The 26,036-nt window shown below is 39.3% G+C and overlaps 1 protein-coding gene across 2 annotated transcripts in view; it reads left to right on the plus strand.

The window, feature by feature from the left end:
* fgf14 (fibroblast growth factor 14) overlaps nt 1–26,036 on the plus strand; it is a 144,207-nt gene that overhangs the window by 90,859 nt on the left and 27,312 nt on the right. For both annotated transcript variants that reach the window (XM_084724863.1, XM_084724864.1), the window contains exons 2-3: nt 10,770–10,880; nt 13,095–13,198. In XM_084724863.1, the coding sequence (XP_084580989.1) occupies nt 10,770–10,880; nt 13,095–13,198 (215 nt within the window). The remainder of the gene's footprint in view (nt 1–10,769; nt 10,881–13,094; nt 13,199–26,036) is intronic.

The following is a 26,036-nucleotide window of genomic DNA, read 5'->3' on the forward strand; positions in this document are numbered from 1 at the left end:
CCAACAATCATAATTACATTGCCACCCATGCGGTTAAAGTCCACAAGCTAATAAAAATGAATGTTTCTCATTTATTACAGATTACATTAACTTACCAAATTGCGCATCCGTGCGTAAAAAGTTCAGATGAAGGGGGTGGGACGTGTTCTGTGTCTTATATGAGCCCGTTGGTTGAAAATAACAACCCTGCCTCTGATTTACATGCAGTCCCAGGCAGCTGACAGCCTCCTGACGAGTTGTACCAAATGGTTTAGACAGGTTTACCGAGCTGTCACCTGGCGACTCTGAAAAGGGGCCTCATCTTTATGAAGCACACACACGATTGGCTGAACTGCTTCGTACATAAGCATATCACAAGAGCCCAAGAAATGAAACTCATTTATATGCAAGCAAAAAGGTCAATATCTCCCACGGAATGGAGGTTACGCCTTTCAAACATAATCTTTTCTGGCATAATGCTGCGAATTCGTGGGCCACTGGCCTCTTATTGCTCCAGCTGATATTCCCTCCACTTATGAAAATGTCATGAGCATTTTTGCTCTAATGTGGCAACCTGGGATTGTTAAAGAGCATTGTCAACAATTATGTCACTGCAGGAATCGGTGCCAACTGCGGGGATAATTTTGTCTTAGAAAAATGAATCAGGATAATTCATTTAGGAAAGAAATTACTCCCAATTATTTCCCCTCTGTTTGTGAGTGATGCTGTGTGTTCCTCTTGGAATCATCAAGTATCAAACCTGTTGCACCACCAGACACACTATAATTCCAACTGATTAAACATCATTGTGCTTAATTTTGAGGTAGAATCGTTAGGATTTCTCAGAGTTGTTCCTAAACGCACCAGAAGGTTACCAGGACTTCAAATACTGGCATTTTGTGTTGGTAAAATGTCCTGAGCACAGCAAAACAATGGGCAAAATAAGGAAATACAGGCAGAGGGCATGGTCTCTGCAGATACAGACACCACCAATCATCTAGTCAGTCTAGTGATGATTAGAGGGATTATGTTTATGTGTATCAGTCTACACATTGTTGTTAAGGAAAATGTTCCATATTTTACCTTTAAGGGCAAACTAACACCACAACCAGTATTTGTTTTCATACAGCCACCAAGGAGCAGTGTATAGTCTTTCATCTTGTTCACAAAGAGCCATTTTGATAGCTTTCATCCCCTTTCTGTGGTCATATTGGAATTGAACAATACTATGAATGACTATGTCCCCTTCACTGTCCCTTCCATGGATTAAAATGGCTTTGACATAACAGGATCCATATAGTAGCACATAGAGACCACATCTGGACATGGGTCAGGTTGCATCAGAATGGCAGGTTATAATCGGCTGTCCTCCAGGTTGCTGTTTTTCTCCACTGTGTGCGTGTGTGAGGATTTGTGTGTCAGTGTTTGTGTGTCTGATTGTCCGTCCTCCTCTGTCACCTCCAAACCGGCTTGTGGCGTATCTATCTTTTCATTTAAACATCAGTAGTATCCAGCAACCCCCACAGCACAGACGTGGACAGACAAGGCTGTCATTTGGTTGGGGAATTAATGTCTGGCCACGTGGATAGAAAAAAACTTAAAAGGCTCTGCGTAAGCTGGCTTTTATTTTGGTGTGGTGTATATTTTAGTTAGGATCCAGCTCAAATAAATCTGAGTCAAGTTGATGCCATGTCAACCTGCACTGGCAACCCTGAAATGACTTCACACCTGCAACGGCCATTTTACAGAGCAACTAAGAGCCTCCCTGAGCCTCAGAATAATGATGATAATCCACAGCAACAGTGCCAGAACAAGTGTCGCTGAACTGTGTCATGAAGCTTTAAAAAAAAGCATGACCCTGCTGCCTCAGAGATGAGAAACACTCCCACTAAAATGAAATGAAAATTAAGGGAAAAGCTGTTTCAAAATTGGTATTTTGTCCTCATTTTGATGCTCTAATCAGAACACAGGGCAAACACTGTGTTTTCTCTTGCTTTAATTTTGAATTGTTTGTGATTAGAGGCCTAATGGGAGTATACTTCATTAATTTCAGCCTCACATGAGAATTAGGAAAATCTTCACCAAGCGATATCAGGCTTTGCTGTCAGGGCGCTACTCTGAAAATACTGCACATACCACCGTTTTCTCTCCTCACACCTCTCTCACACACTTTTCTTCTCCTCCTTCTTCCCCTTTTCTCTCCTATTCACCATATTATCACAAGAGCACACAGCTTAGGAAGACTAAAGGCTTGTTTGGTGTACTTTTACTTCTGGTGTAATATTAGCCCCTGGAAGGACGTGTTTTTGTTTTTTGTTTTTTTTTGTAAGTGAATTAGGAGTGTCATGATATACCCATATAGATGATAACTGTGATATTTAAAAAATTAAATATTAAGATCGTGTTACAGGGTTCAGCGTTTTCACTTGTATGACAAGTGTCCAGTATTAGAAATCTACATGCTTAAAGTCAGTTTTTACTTGCCCCTGTACATTTTCTATAATTTATTCGCAATTATCTATTAACAACAAAGAATAAAGTTAATTGTCATATTTAATCTAGGGTTGCATATAAAATGTCAGAAAAAGTGGAAATATCTGTCCTGATTCTCAAAGTCAAATGTAATGTCTCATTTTGTCATTCCAAACCCCAAAGATATTCAGTTTAATATGATAATAAATGGGGAAAACAGAAAATCTCCTAATTTGGAAACCTGAAAACAGTGTTACCTGCTATTTCTGCATAAAAATATTTGATGTGATTAGTTATTATCAAAATAGGTTGATGATTTAATTCTTTTTTACCAGTGAGTTGCCAGATTTACTAGCCTGACATGGCATTTTACTTGACAAACAAACTTCACTGTTGAGCACAGATGTTGCTAATACACATATGAGAACATTATGAAAATAATCTAGCACCTCTTAAACTTACCGCTTGCTCTTAAGTCATTTCCATTTCTTTCCGTTCTCACTATGTCTCTTCCTGCCCCAATGCCGCTTCATGGTTTATGTTTACAGACTATTTCTTTACCGAAATTTAAAACCAGTGTCTCTTTCCAAAAATCATGACCTGGTTACTCAAGATAATTTGCAGACCTTGTTGTGAGCAGTGGAGGAAATTCTTTGTGTCTATTAGAAAGAAAGTAGTTCCAGTATATTCTAGTGCAGAAAGAAACAAGTTCCTGCACACAACAAGGTCTGTAGATCATTTTGAGCAACCAGGTAATGATATCTTGAAAGAGACATTGCTCTGAGCACCACAAGCTGAGTGCCATTAGAGAATTCTCTCCAATACATCTCCAAAACCCTGCAATTTGCACCAAAAAATCTAGATGGATAAATAGCACTACAGGTAAGTTTTTAAAGCTGGGGTAGTAAGTTTATTTCTAGTGTCACTGGGCAATAGGTCCGGAGAAACTTTGCACATCTTGTAATTCAAGTGGTCTGAGGGAAAACTAGACGTCTGCCCGTCCTCTTGAATCTGTTTTCAGGCTTTAGAAAATGTAGCCCGTGATGGGAGACTTTGAGCAGTCATAGGCTGGTAAGATAGTGGTTGTTGAGTCTCATTCCCAAAACATCAGTATTTGACAACCTGCAGAATGAGACTCAAAAGTCAACGATTTTTCTCAGAATCACTTACATCAACTTTAATTTGACTGCTAGCTTTAGAAAAAAAATGGTTCTATAGATACAGTGATAATATCATTATCGTGACTTCTTTCGGCTATGATAATCATAGTGAAAATCTGATATTGTGACAGCCGCAGAGTCAAATATACCAGTGATCATATGTGTTGTGTTAACCAGAGACGCACACAGTTGTCTTCGTCTCCCAGGTGAGAGGGACGGTGGGCTTCCCTGTGTCAGCTGAGCCTGCAGACAGCAGAGCAGTCCTCTAACCATCCACACTGTGATTATATATTGAAGTCACATTCAGATTCCCACTGAGATCTGTCAGGATGAGGGAGCAGAGGTGTCTGAAATATACTCCAACGCCAGTATTCCCTTTGGCTCTGAGTATTGATCCTGTGAGTGAAACACTAGATTAGCTATTCTTATGGGCTGCATTGATTGGCACTGATGCAAATTGTGTTTTTAAGCCCCAGCATTTTGGTCAAATTCAAAGAAATGTATCCAAATGATCAAAAATCAAAAGTAATTATCTTCATCTTCATTCTGTCTCACTTTATTTCTGGTTCTTCATGAAATCAGAGTACCCATGGACCTAGATAAACATCACAAAATGTAAAAAGTGAAGTGTTGTCTGCTGCGTTCATTAGAATGCACAGATGTGGTTCCCCGTCCTCGTCCAACACTTGAGGGAATACACCGGGAACACTTTGTGTTTTCTCTGTCATATCGGCTTTAATTTTAAATCATCCATGCATTTTGATAGCAGATGCGGCGCCAGTGATCACACTGATTTTTTAAGGGATTAGATGGGAGTTGTAAATCCTATTACACTCAAACCCAGTAAGTGAGCTGGGGGCACATCCAGCTGGGGCTCGCCCATAATCTCGCTGCTCTGGCTCTAATTATCTCCCTAGATTAGATCCATAGATCATAAGATCATGTTACATAGATCAGACCATTAGATTAGCTGACGTGGTCTAGAAACCCATTTGAGTTGAATGCTTCCCGGCGCCATGGCTGTTTATTCAGGAATATGTTGAACGGACACAGCAGTGCGTCATCAGCCGGCTTTCAGAGCTGTCTGTATCAAATGAGTTATTGTTGGGATGTCAGAGATGCTGTTGATATAAGAGAAATTTGGAAATTTGGTGGTGCTGCTGCTGTTTCGTTGATTTGATCTACTTTTCCATGACAACGGAAGCCACATAGAGGGGTTTCTCCTTCGTCGGCTGGAAAAGCCCTTCTCCTATTCCAGAAACATTCAAAGTGGGTCAGGCAGGGCAGGGCTGACAGCAGTCTGCAACTGCTGCTGCAGCTGTGCCCGTGTGTTTCTGTGTGTCCTTACATTCTGTTTTTGCACACGTTCACACACGCGCACACACAGATGGAGGAATGACACAACAGAAAATAAGACAGGAGGAGGCTGTAGGGAGGCCACTTTTGAAAAGAAAAGAAAGAAAACACAACCTTCCTGTGACAGTTCAATTTATATGCAGGGGGGACTTCTGCTGCAGAATGACAAGATTTGAGATCTTACATTTCTGATGCTTGTTGTTTTCCGAGGAAACCCCCTGCTGCTGCCAAACCACCGCTCCGTTTCCCTAGAAACAAAGAAATGGCATGTAGAAACACGCAGGGCTTCTGTTGTAAAAACTAATATCAGTGAGACTGGGAAAGTCCGTCTGCAGCCGAGGCTGGATACTCCACTGGTGATAAACAGCACCGTCGTCTCACCTTTTGGGTGTGTTACAGAGAGGCAGAACATTCAGACAGATGAGGAGAAAGAATCAGAAAAAAAAAAGACAAGTAACAGAATAAAGAAGGCGAATGAGTCAAGGACTTTACTGACTCAGGGAGTTCCACAGAGATATTTTCAAAAAAAAAGTCCTGAGTTTTTAAGTGTGCAACACCATATCAAGCATGTCTGATAGGACCGGAAATGCTGTGTCATTCTCGAAACACTTTTCTTATAATCTTTGTATTAGGGCTGTCACAATATGAGATTTTCACGACATGATGGCCAAAAGAATGCACAATAACAATATTATTGTGGTATCTATAGAAAATATAAAGAATAATAATAATACTTTAAGTCAGATTCATCTTTAACTTTGTTGTGTATTTTGTCACACTGTCATGTCAGTGTAGGAGACAAAGTGAGAATACAAAGAAACCAAACTTGATTTAAGAGCATATTGTATGTTTAAGAGGCACTGGAATATTATCATATGTGTGCGTATTAACTTGATATCAACATTGTGTTTTTAAATATCATGATTATATGTATATATATATAAACTGACTCACTTGCTCAATGTTGTATTATAGCACTGCTGTGTCTGCGTTGTAAATATGGTTAGGGATAAATTAGGAGTGGGCAATATAGCTGAAAAATATCATAATAAAATCTTTCAAGTCCATAACAATATAGATAATTATTGATAAGTGTGATGACCTATGAGACTAGAAGAAAAAAGGATTTTAACCACCTAATTAACAACTTTATTTATCATGGCACACAGGCAATAGACTTAAAGGAGAAATCTGTCAGATATTTATTGTACTACATCCTCAAATGACCACGATATGCATCAGAGGTTAAGGAAACATGCTAAACTGAAAGTTAGCTGCAATGTGCTCCTTTGAAATTTCTATTCCAGGCCAGAATAACTGTTTCAGTTTGCCTGTTTCATGTTAATTATGGTGCAAATCAATGATGAATGTTCGCCAAATGAATAAGTGTCTGTTTATGTTAAACATCATTAGCAATCTCTTAGAAGGAGTCAGATGTTTCTAATGATTAACTTGAGCAATATGTTAATGGCGTCTGACAGGCAGAAAGCTGGCAGTCACTTAACTTAAACTCCAGAGTGTGTATTTTCAGAGCAGCGGGCTTTTGTTTTCAGGTTAATGGGCTTAATTTTACATTGACAGTTATAAATCGCTAATCAACTGACAGTGTAGGACTTGCTGCTGCTTGTCATTGTCAAATTATAATGTTGTGCTTGTCTTGCGCTCCTCCAGCGTTCCTGCAGCCTGCCTGAACATCCTCGATTTTGTGGAGGAAGGAGCAGGGGGAAGCAACTCTCTTCAACCATAGCCTGTATATTAAATTGGATTTCAGCCTATTTAATATACCTTCTATGGTTCCCACTTGTTATTTGGAATGCAATGCTCATTTTTGGACATGCAATTGTTACACATCCTCCTCCTTTACCGATTTCCTCACAGTCTGCACTCGTGTTCTCACTCCACGCTGTTTCTGTTGTTGTCTCACAGGTCGATGTTGCAACTGAACGACATGAATAATTTGCTGTTTGCAAGTCACTTGTAGCATGCTCTGTTATAAATGGATATGATAGGTTGTTCATGAGTCAGGGTGTATAATTTCATGGTAGTTTGCATGTAATGCATTTAAATGAAACTATTGATCAAATTTCTTATTGCCATCAATGAAGATACATGTCAGTATTGCTTTATTGCCCATATCTTGGATAAATGACCTCGAATCCCTCTAAAACATTCTATCTATTGGCAGTGACTAAGTGTGACCTTCAACATGACTTGTATCAATGGGTTGCTTTGTAAGAATTACAGAAGCCATTATGTCACTCTAATGTGTGCACCAGCATGCATGAATGTCTAATGTGAAACTGTCGGTCATAGATAATGCTCTGGTTATTCGAGGATATGACTGAATTCAGGACATATTAATGCAGATATGATTATATGTCAACAACCATCTGAAATTTAGACTTATTTCACCAATTTTCTCATTGTTTTATGGCTTTTCTCTGCATATTTTTCCCATCAGATAAATTAGCTAAAATGTTACAGACCTCAGTTCACTCTGGCTGCAGCTCAGAAATACTGAGGCTTGAAACTGGAGGGGGAAATGTTAGCGTGTGTGTCTGTGGTGTGTGTGTGTGTGATATAGTGGCTGGCTCGCCCCAGGGAACACAGCCAAAATCACATGATTTATAGCATGATGTAGGAGCCAAGTTCATCTCTACACACACACATACACACACAAACACAAAGAGGGAGTATTCACACAGCCAGCAACCAGTTATGCAGTTTTAATTATTACAGATTGCCCCCTGCGGATCTGTCTTCAGAATCAATCTCACCACTGCACATTGTTTAAATGCTGCTGATCAAAGTCATTAATCGATCGCAGGTTAGGCGATTTTGTGTGGCCGCACAAGAGTATTTGCTCAGGGGAATTGTGCGGCCATTAAAAATTCATGTGAAATTGTGTGAGTAAAGCTTGTGTTTGTGCATGGGTGTGTTTTTCTCTCCCTGCTGTGTGAAAACTCGCCCATCTCCCCGAGTCACCAGTATGCGGTCTTGAGGTTGCACTGTATGGTATCTGATTGGTGGATGTTTATGTCTTTGAAAGCATAATTAATCAATGAATCCGGCCATGTCCATTTTTATCTTACCAAAATGTCCTTTGCAGTGGCTGCATGATAGAGACATAATGAAAAGAGAGGTTGAGAGTGATTCAATGAAGGCTCTTTGATGCAGCATGGATTAATTGTCTGATACAGGAAGTTCAGAAGTGCTGAAACATTTAGTACATTAATCAGTTAGTCAAATGACAGAAAATTAAGAAATATTGTTGATCACATGCAGGATTTTTCCAGAGACACCCTAATGTGCACCCAAATGTACCGTAGGTTTAACTTAATGTATCAAATGTAGTTTTCTATTGCTTTACTCTTTACATTTAACTTTATTTTTCTTAGTTGTTACAAATCCACAAGTCACCCAAATGTTTGTTGGTCTAATGTAAGATTTTCTCATGTTTCTTGGTTGTATAGTTTTGTAAATAGAATAATTTTGGGTTTTATACTGTTGGTTGAATAAAGCAAACAGTGATGGTGTCACATTGGGCTTGATAGAAAGATGGGCATTTGTTACTATTTTCATACATTTTATAGACTAAACTATGGAAGCCAATTTGTCCCATAAAAGTTAGTTTTGATTTTAAAAGATGTCTACTGGCAACTCAAAATTATTAGAATGAAAAGTACAGTTCCTCTCACTAATTGAAAATTATGAGGGAAAAATTTTGTATAATATGCAAACAATTTGACTTTTTTATCTTATAACTTACAATAATATCCTTTAAAACACAACTAACTTTTACTGGCAGACAGTGACCTCTATTCTAAATTGATAAATTAACTTGAAAAAGTAATGACAGGATTTCGTGGCATCTAACATTGAGTTTGCTAATTGCAAACTTGGCAGCCTCCATGGAAGAGGACCTGCACCTCCTGTAGATATAAACATTAATTCTCATTCTAACATAAAAAAAAAACACATCGGTTCTTTTTTTCAGGTGAGTTTGCACTAATAAAAACATACTTATGAATATCCTATTCAATTTTTGCCATATTCTGCCAACAGATCCCCCAAATCTAACACACCTTTAAAGGTAGAATTAGTAGAATTTGACTTCAAATATGCTTTTGACATTTTGAGCTGGTGAAGCATCACAAGCCACAGCAAAAGAATGACAAAATGAGGACGGCAGAGGACAGGGTCACTGCCGATACAGGCACCACCACACTCCTCTAGTGGGTCATAAGTGATGACTGAAAGGGATTATGCTTATTAGAGTCGCTGTATTGATTTTTTTTCTCTTGAAAATGTTGCATGTTGTGCCTTTAATTGAAATGAAAAGTTTAATTAGCTGCACCCCTAACATGAAGTGAGCTGAGTAACAGAAGACAGTAAAGGGATGCCAGTTGTGTCCTGTTCACAGACAAAAGAATCCATCTGTGTCACTCAAGAAAAACACCCAGTTCATCAGATATTTAACACAGCAGACAGAGAAAAGATGATGTCTTCACAGTGACATCTGTCTCTGGCCGAATGTCTACAATAGATTTGCCTGCACTGAGTATTATTGTAAGCCAGAGAGGTTCTGTCAGCGTCCTGTCAGCCTGTTCAATGTACGCCAGAGGTACTCTGACATTCAGATTTTGCTTTAGCCACCTTTTCATTGTTCTGGTGAGGCTACAGAGCAGCGCTGTTGAATGTCGTTGCAACAGTATTGCTCGGATACACTGGCAAAGAGGCGTTTTCTCTCCTTTTCAGGCAGCAGGGAAAGGTCTCAGAGCTACCTAATGCCATCGCCGAACAGAGCCATTTCAGAGGAGACTGCCTTGAGCTGTACACCGCCAGAAAAAAAAAACTCTCTCTGCCCTCAGCAAGACCTCTTGAGCTCTCCTCTGTGGCCATGCTCTCTCTCTTTTATTATCTCAGTTGCCCTCTCTCTCTCTCTTACACTTACGCACACACACACACACACACAGCATAGTTTAGGTTCAGGTGAAGTTGATTGTTCACCTCCCCAGGGCTTTCTTCGAATGAAATCTGGTGTGATGGCTGTCTCTACAATAAGACTAATGTTGATGGTATATGACCCCAGTGGTTGTCCAGGCACACACCCAAAGACATACATACACACAGAGATGAAAAAATGGTTGCACGGCTTTAGCTCAAACAATATTTTTCCATCCCAATGTTCAGCCTCACGCAGGTTTATGTAAATGTATCCTTTCAAGTTTTCCATTCCTCTGCTCTTTCCATTTTTACTTTTTATTTTGGTGTTATTACAAACTCCCAAAATACCGGCTGAATTGCAACATGACTGGTTGAGCTGCAGAATCGTCAAGCAATTTAACTGCAGCAGTGATTTATTTACAGTAGATATGTGGCTAATTCCCCCGATGGGTCAGCTGGAAGGGACAGAGCACAGACGCTTTCACATCCTGCACACTGAGGACCCAGAGAGGGTGCTGTTGGGTTCATTATGGGAGTTGGACGACCACAGATTAATTCTGCTGCCTATAATTGGATGGCCTATCTCTGAGCAGGACAGAGCTTATGTGCCCACAAAGTTGGCTGTGGGATTTGCCTGTGAACATACACAGGAGTCACTAAGTACTGTAAAATACAGTCGTTCTGCACAGTGTGCTCATAAAACCTTAAGAAAACGACTTAAAATATCTTTGCTATATTAAAGAAAATGTTATTGCTTGATGCTTATGTGGTTTTCTGCAGAAATCTTTGTAACATCATTTTTGCTAATTGCTAATGTCCCCCCTGTTCTTTTTTTTTTCTCTTTTTCCCCTGCAGATCCCCAGCTCAAGGGTATAGTGACCAGGTTATATTGCAGGCAGGGATACTACTTGCAAATGAACCCCGATGGCTCTCTTGATGGGACCAAGGATGACAGCAGTAATTCCTGTGAGTACCTTGACAGTGTCAGTTGGCCTTCTGGATCAAACATTTGATAGGTGTCTAGAAATATCTGATGAATTGCTGAGAGAAAAAAAGATCAACTTTTACTATTCTCCACATGCACAATGTAGTTTGATGTGACCTATATGAGCTACATGTCTGTTTACTTCCTGTCAGCACTATAGTAACATTACTTTTCTTCATCCTTAAATTAGTTCAGTTTTCACAGTTAGCTCAATTATTGTTAATAGCATTTACCATAAACTATAGACTACACATACTATGCACTACATACCTAAAATGTGTACTAGCATTCAACATACTTTAGTGTAAATAAATAGCAGTATGATTGTTTTAGGGCACATTATTCGGTGTGTATCATATGAACTCCTGAGATCCTCCTCGCCAGTTGGAGAAATCATGTTGACTTCTGCCAACAGGTGAACTAAATTTAAAAAATATATTACCCCTGGCAAAATGAAACCTTGCGTGTATTTAGATTTAAGCATCATTGATGTTAACCAGAGCTGCCTTGGTTGCTGTCTGTTTTGTTTTTTTCTGTCGTCACTACTGCATTCCATTGTAGGATTTATTTGCTGTTGTATTGTCCCGTACTTGCATACTGTAATATTTCCTCAGAAACAGTTTGTACCTTGCATATTATTGATTTCATATGAATATTTTGCATTAAATAACATGTTAGTATGGAATGCATTAGCACCATTAGCTAGCTAGCAACGTTATCTTCGTTCAAACTCAACAGACATAAAATGAAACTCACTGGAAATGACTTGGCTCATCTTTCCACTGTTCCAACAGTCATCAGCTCTGGTTTGGTTGAAATAAACCCTTAATTCACCTCATTACATATGAAAATATCACCAAGGCAGGAGCATGAGGGAGGTCAAGCATCAGAGAAGCGGCAGGAAGAAACAGTGTGTAATTTTCACATCTACCTCGTTGAACTGAGGATTAATTTCAACCAAATCAGAGTTGGTGATTGTTGGAGCAGAGGAAAGACAAGCCAATATGTTTTTGGTGAGTTTTATTTGGTTTCAACTCTGGTTTGGTTGAAATAAACCCTTAATTCACTGAGGTAGATGCAATCTGTACTCTGTTGTTTTTTAGAACTCAGCGGTTTGTTTTCCAGGAAATTCCTTGCTCACGTCCTGGTAGATTTATCCCTCAGGAGTAAGAAATAAATTAGTGACCTTCCAGTCATGCTTCTCTAACCTTCGGGCCAACGCCTTCCCTCATTTTTCAGCCTTTGGAGCCAAAATGTCTTCTTAAATGGCGGCAGCTATAGGATCACACAGATTTATCCTCCTCTCTGAGAGGGAAAGTGGACCAGGAAACAGTAGGCTTAACGGGGAGAAAGGGGTATTATTAGCTTGATCTGGCACTGCTCCTCTAGCGCTCCAGGCTAGGTGGTTAATTTGATTCCAGTGCTTGGTGCTAACTCTGGCCTGACACTCTACATTGTGTCACTTACTGCTGTCAGCATGAGGAGATGTGGCACATGTCACATCTGATAGTCTGAAGGGGCTTATTGAAAAAGTGGGGAAAACATATAGTGTGCACAGGGATTACATCACATTATTAAAACTCCTATGTCAATTCAAACTTCGGCACTGGCAGCTCGACATTGTAATTAACATTTTTGAAATTGGCCAAAAGCCTCCAAAAACCAACAGTCATACAGTATTTCTCTCAGCCTTTCCCTGGCTCCAAATCTGCCAATACCAATTACTTATAGGGTCAGCAGAGGTCATTACGAGCCTTTACGTCTCCCATATACACACACACTTAATGTCACAGCCAGACCAGTGCTGTTGTTTCTCACCAGTACAAATAAAAGCTATTACCTACCAGGCCCAAGGAGTCTGCTACAACAACAAAAGGGCTATTAGATCTGCCACGCATCAGTGGTGGCCCCAATTACAGCTACTTCTCAGGTAGCTCTGGGTGGCCGCAGCTATGCCAGGCCGTGCTAGGCCGTGCTGCAATTCATCTTCAGAGATTACCTAAACGCAACGGCTAGCAAATGCATTATTCATGCTTTGTGAAGCATTAATGATAGGCAGCTTGCATTTGGATGATGAATTACATGATGATAATTATTATTATCTTGTTTTTTTAACGACTAGTCTGTCTATGGTGATGATGTGTGGTGGTATTTTTATTTATTTGTGTTTCTGCCTGTTTACATGTGTGTTTCAGCTTTGTTCAACCTTATTCCTGTGGGCCTCAGAGTTGTCGCCATTCAGTCCGTGAAGACAGGGTTATACATCGCCATGAACGGGGAGGGCCATCTGTACACATCAGTAAGAGGGCTATTCTATTCTATTCTATTCTATTCTATTCTATTGAGCATGTCTTGAAAATATTCTTGAATATGTTAAAACACAAGACCATACCAGAACTTGCATTACTCACAATCATAATGCATTATAGTAAATATGTGTCCTGAAGTCTGAAACATAATGGTCCATCAGGGCCTACTTTGTTATTTTTTGATTATTGTAATGTCATTACTTGCAGTATCTTCAAATGCTTCATATCCCTCAAGTCTGTACAATCTAAGCTAAAATGTTATATAAGTTAATTATAATAAGTTAATAAGACATAATAATTGATAAACATATTGAAATTGTGTCATAAAAAATACAAAAATCTTACATGCTTCATCAAAATTATGATAATCATTATTACCTATCTAGCTAGATAATTTAACATTTAAGTTGTGTTGCATGAAGCTTTGGTTATTTTTGAATTGCTTCATGTAACTGTCAAGTTGCATGGAAATTGCGTTCCATGGGATTTCTAACTTGCAACTTGTTGCGTGAAAGTTTCACCATGTAAAGCCAGCAACATGTGCTTACAATGTGATGACGTGAACGACAGAATCCTTAGCTTTCAGCTGCAAAAAGAATGAGTGCTCGAGCTATTATTATTTTTTTTATTTTAGATCGATTTACACAGGATCATGCAAACAACAATTCCCCACAGCCGGCAGGGGCCTCTATGGGAAGTCAGTTTTCATAGGGGTAAAGCATGCAAATATAGATACAGCTATAGGTAAATTCGTGAATACACTATTCCCAATAAGGGGCCTTGAACATGTCTCAGATATTTACCACATTTGCAACAGGATAATTGCATTTCACTGAAGGTTAGGGATCCCATTAAGCAGAAATTCATGCACACAGGTTTCTAATCATCTAGTTAAATGCCCCCAGAGTTTTCATTCCATATGAAGAAGCCGTTTACATCAGGTTACATAATTCAGGAGGAACACATAGTTCGCTGCCTCACATGGGATCTGTTTTCATGCTATTACACAGTATATTACAAAGTGTCAATCTTTCAGCCTATAAAAGTGAATCAGATACACGCTACTGGCAGAGAATTGCTGCGGTTCTGTCACACATATGTTTAGCATAATGTAAACCATGCCTTGAAGTGAATGAAATGCAGTGCTGTTTTTTTGACCAGAGTTAGGACATCTGAGGAGCAGCCATTCTTTTTCACTTTGTACTCAACCACTGATATTGACTACTTCTCTTCAAAATAAACTAGATCTGCCAAGGGGGAGATAAGACCTCGCCCAGCACAGATAGAGCTCCTCGTCCCACTCCTCCACCCTGTCCTCTCCCAGTCATTCAAATCAATCAGTTGGAAGAGCATTGGGAGTAGTGCTCCTCTCCCAGACAGGAGTATCCATCAGAATCACTGTCCCTTCTTCCCTCTGCTGTCCTCATGTTCCTAATCCTCAGAGTGCAGAGCAGGAATTGCCACCTTATTCTTCATTCATTACCTTGGAGGTTTCGAGGGGCTACTTCTCTTACTGCACCGGTATTAAAGTGGAAATCTATAACACTTAATCACTGCTTGACTTAAGCCATGAAATGAAATTCATTTGAGGAGGATTGACCTAGAATCCTATGGATTTTGTTAAGGAATTGCACTGTAGGGATTATGAATTAATATATTCTATGGGTGCACTGTACTGCACACAATATGACATAATTTGTGGGATTTGTCGCACAATCTTTTGCCTTTGCAGACACTACTCCACATTTTTTTATTGTAGCAGCATACTTGGAAATGTAGAGTTTCAAATATTATGTTGTAAGATGTCATAGATGAAAAAAAGAAAAGAAAAAAAAAATTGAACAGACATTAAAATTTACAGAACTGCAAAAAAGAGGTTAAAAGAGAGCATCCAGTCAACTTTAAATAAAATGTGAAACACAAGAATATGGGATAATATTCTTTATGTATATATATACACAATATAGTAGATAATCGGTTTGTCTGGTTCAGTGTTTCCTCTCCAGAATTAGAGCAGATAATTTATTTAGAATCTGTATAATGTGACTGATGCCCAGGACATACAGTAATAAATCTGTTTACATGAATCCCAAGGTTTGTACAGTACAACAATCATTATAGATGCCATACAAAACAATCAAATGGACACATTTGCTATTCAAAAACTGGCGTACAGCTAGGTTAAATTATTCCACATACCGATGAGCAACATTTGTCAACCCCACTACATACAGTACATTTCGACCTTTTATTAGTCTGTTGTCTGTGTCAGATTGCCTGTGATTGCCACATGCTCACTGCTAGACTCAAGAAGGGGGCAATGGGGGTGATTGCCCCACAGGGCTCCCACCATGTTCTAAATATAACCCAAAAGTGCCCTCTTGGATGCCCCTATGGTAGATAAAATGTGATAAAGTGCCCTCTAGAGTACCGTCCTTGGTGACAAAGAGTGGTTAAGTGCCCTCTAAAATGCCCTTTCAGTGAACAAAAATGTGGTAAAGTGCCCTCTAAGGTGCCTTTCCAGAGGCCAAAACATGACAAAATTCCCTCTGGGGTGCCGCACTAGTGGACAAAACATGATAAAAATACCCTCTAGGGCGCCCCTCCAGTGGTGAAACATGATAGATTGCCCTCTAAGGTGCAATTCCAGAAAATGTGAGCAGTGCCACATGGGCTGCCCTACATACTAAAAAATTATTTGGCCCCTACATGCCTTTAAATAGTTCCTTTGTGTATTTATACTAGAGTTGTAGTAGTTTTTGTATAATTGTAACCATTTTAATCTAAACCAGGAATTGAAAGGTCATGTGTTTTTGATGCCTGGATGTTGACCACCAATGGTTTGGTATCTCTGTAGTACAGCCGCATATGAATCAACCATGACGTCACCTATTGGTTTCTGGACTACCGTTCTGAAGCTTCAACTATGGCAAAAATGTTGCTATCTTGGGAGTGTCCAGTTGGTGGGTGACGCATTGCGACTTGGGTAATGCTTGATTTTGATTCATCTGTTCAGCTGTTGATAATTATGCTGGCCTGCCTGGCCACAAAGTTTCTCACATTGCATCTAAACATTAAAATATGTTCCTGAAAACATTTTAGGTGAGAAATAGGCAATCTAGTAACAGAAGATTGAGTCAGATTGCCTAGTTTGATAGTTTGAGCAGAGTTTTGATTGGCTCTGTTGGAGACTGGACACACAATGGCTGCTGCCTGGTCTCAATCTTTCTTGTATTACAGCTAAACAGTACACTAAAACATGTTTCTAAAACATTTTATGCAAGAACTAGACAATGCAATAACAGAATCTTGATCCATATTTGATCAAAACTGTCTAGTATGACACCTGGATATGGGTTTCGTGATCCTGTGTGTTGAGATGGAGGGACTATCTGAGAATGACTTGTCAATCACACGGTACCCCATCCCTAAAACATGATCACCTCTTTTACTCTTAATTGGACCATAATTTCCTAAATTAACATTATGCTGTATAGAAGAAGATTTGAAACTATGGATTAAAACCATGAACTCAATAGGAAACTGTTTACTCATTTTTCAGACCTGGAAGCTCCATCCACTATTTAATATAAGGTATGAGTACAGCATTATGTTGCTGTTATAAGTAATTCCTGATATGAAAACTCACATCCAAATTTCCAGACCTGCTTTTTAGTAGATAAATGCTGCTAATTGGCATTCAAGCTAAGCTAAATCCCACTTTCTGCAGCAGCAGTGTTTGTGACTGTGTTACTTCTAAAACCTTTTACCATGAAAGTGTTTTTGTTATTTTGTCTGCTAGCCACTGGACATGTTTAGTTCAGGTGAAAGTGCTGTGAAGTGGGTCTAGTTGAGCTCGGTCGGTGTGCTCCTTCAGCACAGTTTGCCCTGCTCCTTTCTTCACACAGCTCCCCTGCTCCATTTGCAGCTTATTTTTGTGCTAATGGAGGTTCTGATCAGACCTCAACAATCCAGCCACCCACTCAAAGGTCTCTCTTTGCTCCTTAGTGTGTGAATTACTCCAGTAATGGCAGCCTTGTAAGATGTTCATCATCCTCCTCCATCTCCTCCTCCCCTTTTTTTCTGCCTCTTCTCTCCTGGTCTGTAAGCAAGGTACAACCATTCCTCCCATTATTAGTCTGTTCTTTCGCAAGTAAGGGTCTGGCAGTCAACCTTTTCTACTCATTAAGGGTATTTGATTATAGTGCACTCGCATTTTCAGAAAGTATTTTGAAGGTTACATTAATGCAGAAGAACATGTTGACTTGGAGTTTGTCTGTGTAGACAATATACGGGGAAAAAAACAACCTGCTTTATTGGAAAAAGTATTCTCTCTTAATATAGTCACTTTTATTAGAATTCACTTGGTTAGTTGTTGCTCTTTCACAATATTAAATACATCACAGAGGCTTTAACTATGATGATGCACTTTGATAATGAATTACATTCAATTCAGAGGAGCTGAATCAAAAGGAGAGTCCCACTCTCTCAGAAAATAGATGGAAAGCCCATTCAAGGCCTCTGGTAGTGCATCATATTCTTTTGTGTGAGGCACCCAAGGCGCAGCGTATGGCTTGAATGACAGAGATAACATCAAAGTGACTGTGCAGCCTGGCACAAAGGCCACACCATGGAATAAAGGAGAGTTCAATCATCTCACCCCCTTTTTAATCTGCTCCTTTTGTATCTGAGCCAGTAAACTCCCGGCTAATTTCTCCTCCAGGCTGCTCCCTGGATAAGGCTTTTTTTTTTCCTGAAATGTAATAAGAGGAGGGGAATTCTTCCAGCTTGTTGCAGAAGGTGGCGGAAACAGGACTTGTGGTAGTCTCTGGATAACTGTAATAAAACTCTAAATACAATAACAGACAAACTCAAATGAGATAAAACATGAAAATCTTAATTATCCTGTAGGGACTGTGATATTAAATCCCTAAAAGCAAACAAGGAAGTGTTAGATTGTAAGGTTTTGTTACACATGATGAAATGATCGTGCCAGAGAATGCAACTCCCTAGTGCTGATTTTGTTGTTTTTTCTGCCCTGCTAATACACTCTCCTACCATCTCTCAAGTGTAAAGGTTGGGCATTTCATGGTTGGCTGGTTTTCTTTGGAGCTAGTTCCCCATTCCCTCACTTCACTGGCGTCTCTCACTGCAGGCTGTCTTTATCAGGAGTCTGCACTTGTTAGTGCTACCTTTCATGATTGTCAAATTGACTTGCCACATCACTTGAGTGGTCCTTTTAGAAATGAAATCCTTGAGAGGACCAATCTGGAGCAGTGCAATGGCTTTAGCTTCACTTGTTAGAGGCTGTATCATCAGCTGTATGAATACTGAAGAAGACTGAGGGCATCTGTTTCCTGTAGAGCCCTATTCAGACTATATGAACATGCCTAGTTTGATGTGAGGGCTCCCCTCAGTTTGCATCAGTATGAAAAAGGAAAGTGCATGGCGGCTGTGTGTAGGGAAGAAGAAAGAACAGATAAGAAAAAGCGACTTATTCAGGAGTCAGTGGTGTGAAACCAAGAGAGTCCTCTGAGAAGACTCAAGCCATGACTCCCCCGGGTTTGGGCATTTGATATTTTCCCACCAACATTCTTATTCATCTTCCAACCTCTTAGGCCGTTTTACTAATGCTGCTCTCAAATGTTCTGCCTATTAGGGACACCTACCCGTAGATGCCTTTTGCTCCCCTGCTTTCATCTTCAGGTGTCTTGCAAAGACATGGCATTTCATGGGTGGAGAATTCACTTCCACCTGATATTAAAATGACCTTTCAGTGTGAGATCACAGAAGATTATATATCATATCTCCCCTTGCATTTTTAGATTTAATACTGCTGATAGCTTAACCAATGATTTTTACAGTTACACCAGCATAAACTGAGAAATCACTTTATTTCAGTGGAATCACTGCAATCATCACAGCAAATCCACACTATTATTTTGTTTTAAGTTCAACTTGTGAACTTTGTTCCTCAAATCTGTGCCTAGATAACACTCCCTACTCTCAATGAAGAAGCAGATGAATACAGCACAGCATCGTCAGCATAAAAATCTACCTTACTGCCATTATCAAAAGAAGGAATGTCATTAATATACAGAAAAAAATAAAGGTATACCTTTAGTGATCTTCAGCGCCGACAATGATACATTGGGTTCTATCTGAAAGATTGTAAACTATTGGCAGGTGATGATAATCCAGGTCAGCAGAAGTTAGTCTATCGAATAAAAGGGAATGATCGACTGTATCAAAAGCTTTAGACAGGTCAATGAACAAGTCAGCACAGTGCTGTCCATTATCAAGAGCATTTATAATACCATTCAAAACAATAGATGCAATTGATACCTACATTACTATGACCAAATCTAAAACCAGAGTGGAAAGTATTCACAATGTAAATTTTCGTGAAGAAAAAATAAAACTGAAGATTCAAGGGTCTTGGCTAAACAATGGCATGTCATCCTGTCAGCGGTGCAGATCTTTTGAGAGAACAGAGAACAAGACAGTCTGGTTCAGTACAGAGGAAGCTAACTTTGATTATAAGATGTGTTCTACTGCACACTTTTATATAAGCCTGCTCTGCTGTAAAAGATGGTTTGCAGACAGTTAGGAAACAAGAGTCTATGATTAAACTGTGGAAATTTAATGACTGCTAATGTGCTAGTGGACATTGTATACACACCCAGGGACAACAGATGAAAATTTCCACTGTGCTGTATCTGGTGCAATACATTTATTCTACACTGTCCCTGTTTTAAAGCTACTCAAAAGAACATTTCCATTGTCTTGATATTGGAGGCCCTTCTGGACTGTGGCAGTATTTCCTCTGCTATAACCAAAAAATATAGTGTCAAAAGTAAATTGATTTGAATAAAAATCCCCTCCTGCTTCTTTTTAACTAGCTATAGCACTATTCACTGTAATGTTTGCCTGGGAAAATGTAAACACAGACTCATTTTACCTGATTTGAGGAGTATGCCTACCAATCCACTGGCAGGCATGAAGAATTGCAATATAGAAGCAGATGATAATCTTACAGATGGTCTTGTTTGCTTGTGTATGTCATATAGAGGCGTCACTATTAAATCGAGACTGTTTCATAATGAGTTGAACTGTAATAGCTTTCAAAAACAATATATTAATATGTGAATCACCTATTTCATGAGGATACTTGCAAGGGCATGACTTTGTGTTGAGAAGTGGTGGAGGCATATGGCCTCAGATGAAAAAACATTTTGTAAACGGTCTTCAACATCTAATTTTAGGCAGTGGAGTGGGGCATCAGTAAGAGGTCAAAGGTGGATTTGAAAAAAAAAATGCATAATGGCTTTTCACAGGGGCATAGCCTAAACTACAGAATGGACAATGAGAAAATATTTAGCATAAAATGCAAAACAACATCAACAGCACAAATAACATCCATCTCTTTAACAGCTGAACCATTTTAACCAATCAAACAATGCCAATATAAAATCTACTGTGGAAAGCACCAGTGTATGTAGGTAAGCCCAAAGATAACAATATCAACCTAAAATATGACAAAACACAAAACAAAATATGACAAAGAGTTCATTAGACGATTTCAGCCAATCTTTCATTTATTGTATGTTTTCTCATTGTGTAAATGAACAGTTGTCAAAGCATTCTCATTTGTTAGGTAACATTTGTTGGTGATATTTTTCAGAACATTTTTAACAAATTATGCTTCTAAAAAATGATGGGGACAAAATCATCCATTTCAGGAAGTGGCGGGACATGTCCCCTGCGTTACCAGTCTAAATTACAACGTGTGACCAATGTTTAAGTATAAAATGATCCTACTCTAGCTACTTAAAGAATATGGAGATCATAAATCTAAATGCATGAACATCAACAGAATTGTGACACCTCTTCACAACACACCTTGTGTATACAAGCACACATGTGTGTGAGTGTGTGTATGTGTGTGTTGGCTACATGCAGCTTTGGTGCCCAGCAGATGGCTTCATGTGAACATGTTTTATTATGTGTTAATTGCCAACCTGCCATGAATGAAAATGAACTCTTTCACAGATTCATGGATGTTGTATGGGAGGACAAACAATGAAGATCACGGAAATCAGGGGCATGATCTAACTGATATTCTTACCTGTGGAAAATTGCATAAAACTTGTAATGAAAAGAAAATGATTAATTATTTGTCACCTTGAATACAGTGGCAGCATGGATTACAGGAAAGCAGGCACCACTGACAGGTCAGACAACATCTTGATTGCAGACTTCCCATAAATGTGAAAAAGAGTCACTGTTAGCAAGATAGACAAATAGCAAATAGCTAAAATCCCACTTAAAAAGTCATTTTTAATCTCTTTTTTTTCTCTCTTGCATCATCATTTATGAATTAAAACTTACTTTAATGTTATTTGTCATAAACTCTGCTTCTAAAAGGTTCCTGTTTATATATTTTAACTATGTGAACAAATCCACAGGCACACATAAAAACACAGTCATCTAGGAGCAGAGACGGGTGCTGACTGTAGTATTTTCACATTCCCACAGATCTCTGGTAGGGTACCTATAGTAATTACTTAGATGATTTTGCCTCCGGAGGAGTGTCAGGCTCCGAGTTGAGGTGGGGGGGAGCCTCATTATCTCCAAAGTGTTGCTCTCTGCCTTTAATGCAGTGTCAGTGTCAGGAAGGGTGGAGGTCACAAGGGCTGGAGGGAGAGCAGCTTCATGCATTAATGAACAACAAGGACGGAGGTAGGCGTCAAAGCTGAAGTGGTGAACCGCTGGTCGGGGCCACAAGGAACTAAGAATAGGTAGACCAGTCCTTCAGCTGTTTAATATCACTGTTGTTATTAATGGATTTCTAATACCTTTTTACACTAAAATTAGTGTGTACAGTACATACAGGTTTTTAAATGCAGGTAAACGCTAAAAATAGCCAGCAGACCCTATTCCCATTGTCAGTCTTCTCCTTCTGTTTATTCTGATGTGCCCTGGGAAGCAAAGACTCAACTCATGTCTGTGCAGGAGAGAAAGGTGTTTTTCAGGTCTCTGTACTTTTGTAGCTTCTAACTGAATCTCTGTGGTTTGAAGTTTAGTTTCTCTCTTGCATCGTTCTTTGTACTTTTCAGGTATCTGTTTTGTCTTACTGTTTCATGTTCACTGTCAGCTGGAATAGACATGATAAGCTGGAGCCGATAAATACCCATGACTACTGCAGGGTCATTTGACCTGGGACTGAATGTCAATTGTACCCCTTTCCATTGAAGACAGAAGCCAGATGTTCATGGGCTTTTTGTCCAGTTTTTATATTGGACTCTTGGTTTGTTATAAAATCTTACAGGCTGGAAAATGCACATTATTTGACACTGTCCTTTGCAGAATCATGTCTGTGAAGCTGTATGGGATGTGCCAGTGTAAAGATGAGTTTAAGTCATCCACCATAAAACAGGGAGTCCCCCGCAGTGTGTTTGGCTTCACCTGTGAGAATTATGCCTCTCTGAACAATAAATCATAAATACTCAACACAGCTGATTTGTCCTCTATCTCTTTCCAGGTCAACAGTTTAAGGTCTATTAATGTCACACCTCCCTATGTTCCTCGATCATTCTGTTATTCCCCTGTTTATTTAAGGCAATTAAGAGTTGGCAAGAGCAGCTGTTTTCTGAATCACTGGTTTACATGACACATATTTATGATATGCCATATAGCAGTCAAGTGACAGAATGTGCTGCAAGAAATATCAGAAAGTCACCATTCACCTGCCAAGTTGTGTACTGTACATATTCTGGTGGGAGGCTTTTTAAATTACAAAACAGATGTTTTTGCTGTAAGGTTTTACCTTCTCATCATATTATCAGCTTGTAAATTAATTTCAGGGAGATTCCTTTGTAGTTCCCTCCAGTAATGGACCTTGCAGGCAGGGGAAAGGGTGAAACAGTACTGTGTATACTTAGTGAGCCTTATATTCAGGAAGTAAACCCAGAAGCTAAAAAGATTTTTGGTGCCTGTGCCAAGCAAGCAATTCTTATTGGACCGAATCTTATTGCGCTTCTTATATGTAGTTCATCATACATCTGTGGTTCCCACCCATATAGCTAGCTGACTCAATTGCGAGCAGTGCTCAGCTGTCAATCGCGACATGAAACCCCCTTTTTATAGCATCTAATGACTAATTAAAACCAAACTGATGAGAAAAAATTAACACTTGAACAAACAGTGTGACAGGAACTACCTTAAAATTACAGAAACCATGTTAGAGACAAATTTGTTGGACTTGTACCTGGATGAAACAAATGCTTTGAAAGTTTGTAAATTATTGAGAACTCCCTCAAAGAGCAGAGCCTAATCTAACTGTATAACTATTTGCTTTAAATAAACAATTCCTGAAGTAGTTATCAACTTTAGTGATTTTTGCTAATCCCCACCTCTAGTCTCATGCTTACAGACCAGTTTACCAGTTCCTGGGCAGCAATTCTTTTCTTTTCCTGACACCTAAAACATATTGTAAGTGTTGACTAACATAATTGTATATTACTGAAACATGTGTATATGGGACAGTGTTGGATCTGCAGAGCCTGAAAGATACTCAGTGAACAAAAGAATGAGCAACTGCTCTGTTATACATCTGGTCACGTTTCCCATCAAATTCTTTGCTTTAGATTTAGTGCCTTGCTTCAGTGCTGGCCCACATCAATGCTACACAGTGACCTTTCCTTTACCAGCTGCTGTTGTACTGTACATTTGCACAGATATGTGCACACTGGCTGGTCTGAGAGCCTGTGCAAGCCTCTGTGAGCTTTCTACAAATCCATTTTCTGCATAAAGTTGTTTATCTGGATCCTCATAGAAGCATGTTCAAGCTGTATTTCTCCTCCCCAAGTGGGCTGACTTTCCACTGTAGTGGCCATCAGCCAACTATCGATCCGTCAGCTGCTTACACCGAATCTCCCTCATCCATCTGGGCTAATCCTTACATCTCTATTAAAATGGAGTAGCCAAAAACACACAAACGGTGGTTAGTCTGCATGGCATGGATGCTACAGAGATAGCTATAAATTAGGTACTGCTGAAGGATAATGGGAAAGCAGGAGACAGGAAGGAATACAAATACTGCATTGACTGGCTGGGAGAAGGAGAGTTTGAAGAGGGAACTCTGTGGTGTGTTTTGCAGGGAAAGCCCTGCTGTGGTCAATATAATCAGTGTAGCATGCAGGCAACTGCTGCTTGTTGCCCCCATTTGTCTGCTGCTCTTTGTACTGAAAGACTGCAAAACCAACAGCCTTATAAAATCTCACATAGGACTATTGTCTTACCAGGTTAAAGAAAGCCTTGTATCAAATGCAGATTACTAATATTTGTGTTCTCTGTTACTTTTAAATGAAAAGGCACTGGAAATCTTATTGATCCTATCTCCACTCTGTGATTTCCTTTTAAAGGGATAGTACAGATTGTTAATGTGGAGTTGTATGAGGCACTTATCAATAGTCAGGTATTAGCTACTGCAGTCGGCAGATGACACGTCCCCAGTCAGCAACAAAAGATATTTTATCCACTTAAAAAAGGTACTCCTAAAAAAATCAATAAAAATCCATATGAAGTTAAGTGAATGCTATATGTAGACTATTTTTACCACTTTATCTTGTTGTCAGACAGCCTTTTCTGACAGACATCTGCCATATTATAAGCCAAATAGCACTCTCTCTCCAAGCCATCCAAACTACATGCATGAAATCAGTGATTTTAACTAGCTGAATATGGTCTACCACTACCTCTATCTGCTACTCTGTTTGTGTAATTGTGTGACTTCTGTGTTCTCAAAGGATAGTTCGGAATCACCAAAGTTACACAGTAACACAAACAAACTAACAGATCGAGGCAGTGGTAGACCAGCAACTTGTGGTCTATAAGGTAAAATTACTGATATCCAAGGAGTTTGGTTGGTTTGGAGAGAGTGATATTTGTGATATGAAACAGTCATCTTTCATTGGAAAAGGCTGTACTTTGCTTAGCTTCTGTGTTGGCAATCCTCTCTGCTTCTCCAAACTGGGGGCAAGCCGACCACCATGTACTGTGGGTAATACACTGACTATTCATAAATACCTGTTACAACCTCACTTCAAATAATCTCAACTATCCCTTCAACTTAATTCTAAAAGTTCTGATTCACAGTTACCCGTTGTCTCCTTCTAATAAGGTGACTGCAACCATTACTGTAACAATCGTAGCCTATGTTAACACCTGTGCAACCGTTCATTAGTGATGACCTGGCCTGGGATGCTCACCGTTTGCGTAGTTGCGTCACATTTCTTACTATTGTATCTCAGTACACCGGGGAAATGATGATGTTTGGCAACCAGCAACAGGCTCATAGTTTTTGGGAATTGTGATTTGGTAGGCAGTAAGTCTAATAATCTGTCATAAGCAATGACCACAATTGACATTTGAGATACACCTCAGTGATGGTGTTACCTAGCAACCACTAGTGCGTCTATTGGTTTTGTGTAATGACTTTGAGGTTGATTGCATTGTAGATTTGCTTGTCAAAGAAAAGACCATCCTAACCAAGAAATTTAATGAGGAAAGCTGTATTTTTAAATACATTTTTATGTACTGAATGTGATATTACAGATTAAGTTTCTTATTTTAAGACTTAAGAGTTAAGTTTTAAGACCTACGCAGTTTGCTGAAATGAATTATTCATCAATGATAACCCTTTCCACTTAGCCTTCTAATGGTTAACTATCATAAGAAATCAGCAATCTTCATGTCGCAATTAGTATCACTCACTGATTCAGTCATTTGTTGTTTTTATAATCTGTGATCCTACCTGCCTCTTTT

The sequence above is a fragment of the Lutjanus erythropterus genome, chromosome 8 (genome assembly GCF_056507025.1).
Source record: "Lutjanus erythropterus isolate fLutEry1 chromosome 8, fLutEry1.hap2, whole genome shotgun sequence".
NCBI classification, from domain to species: domain Eukaryota; kingdom Metazoa; phylum Chordata; class Actinopteri; order Lutjaniformes; family Lutjanidae; genus Lutjanus; species Lutjanus erythropterus.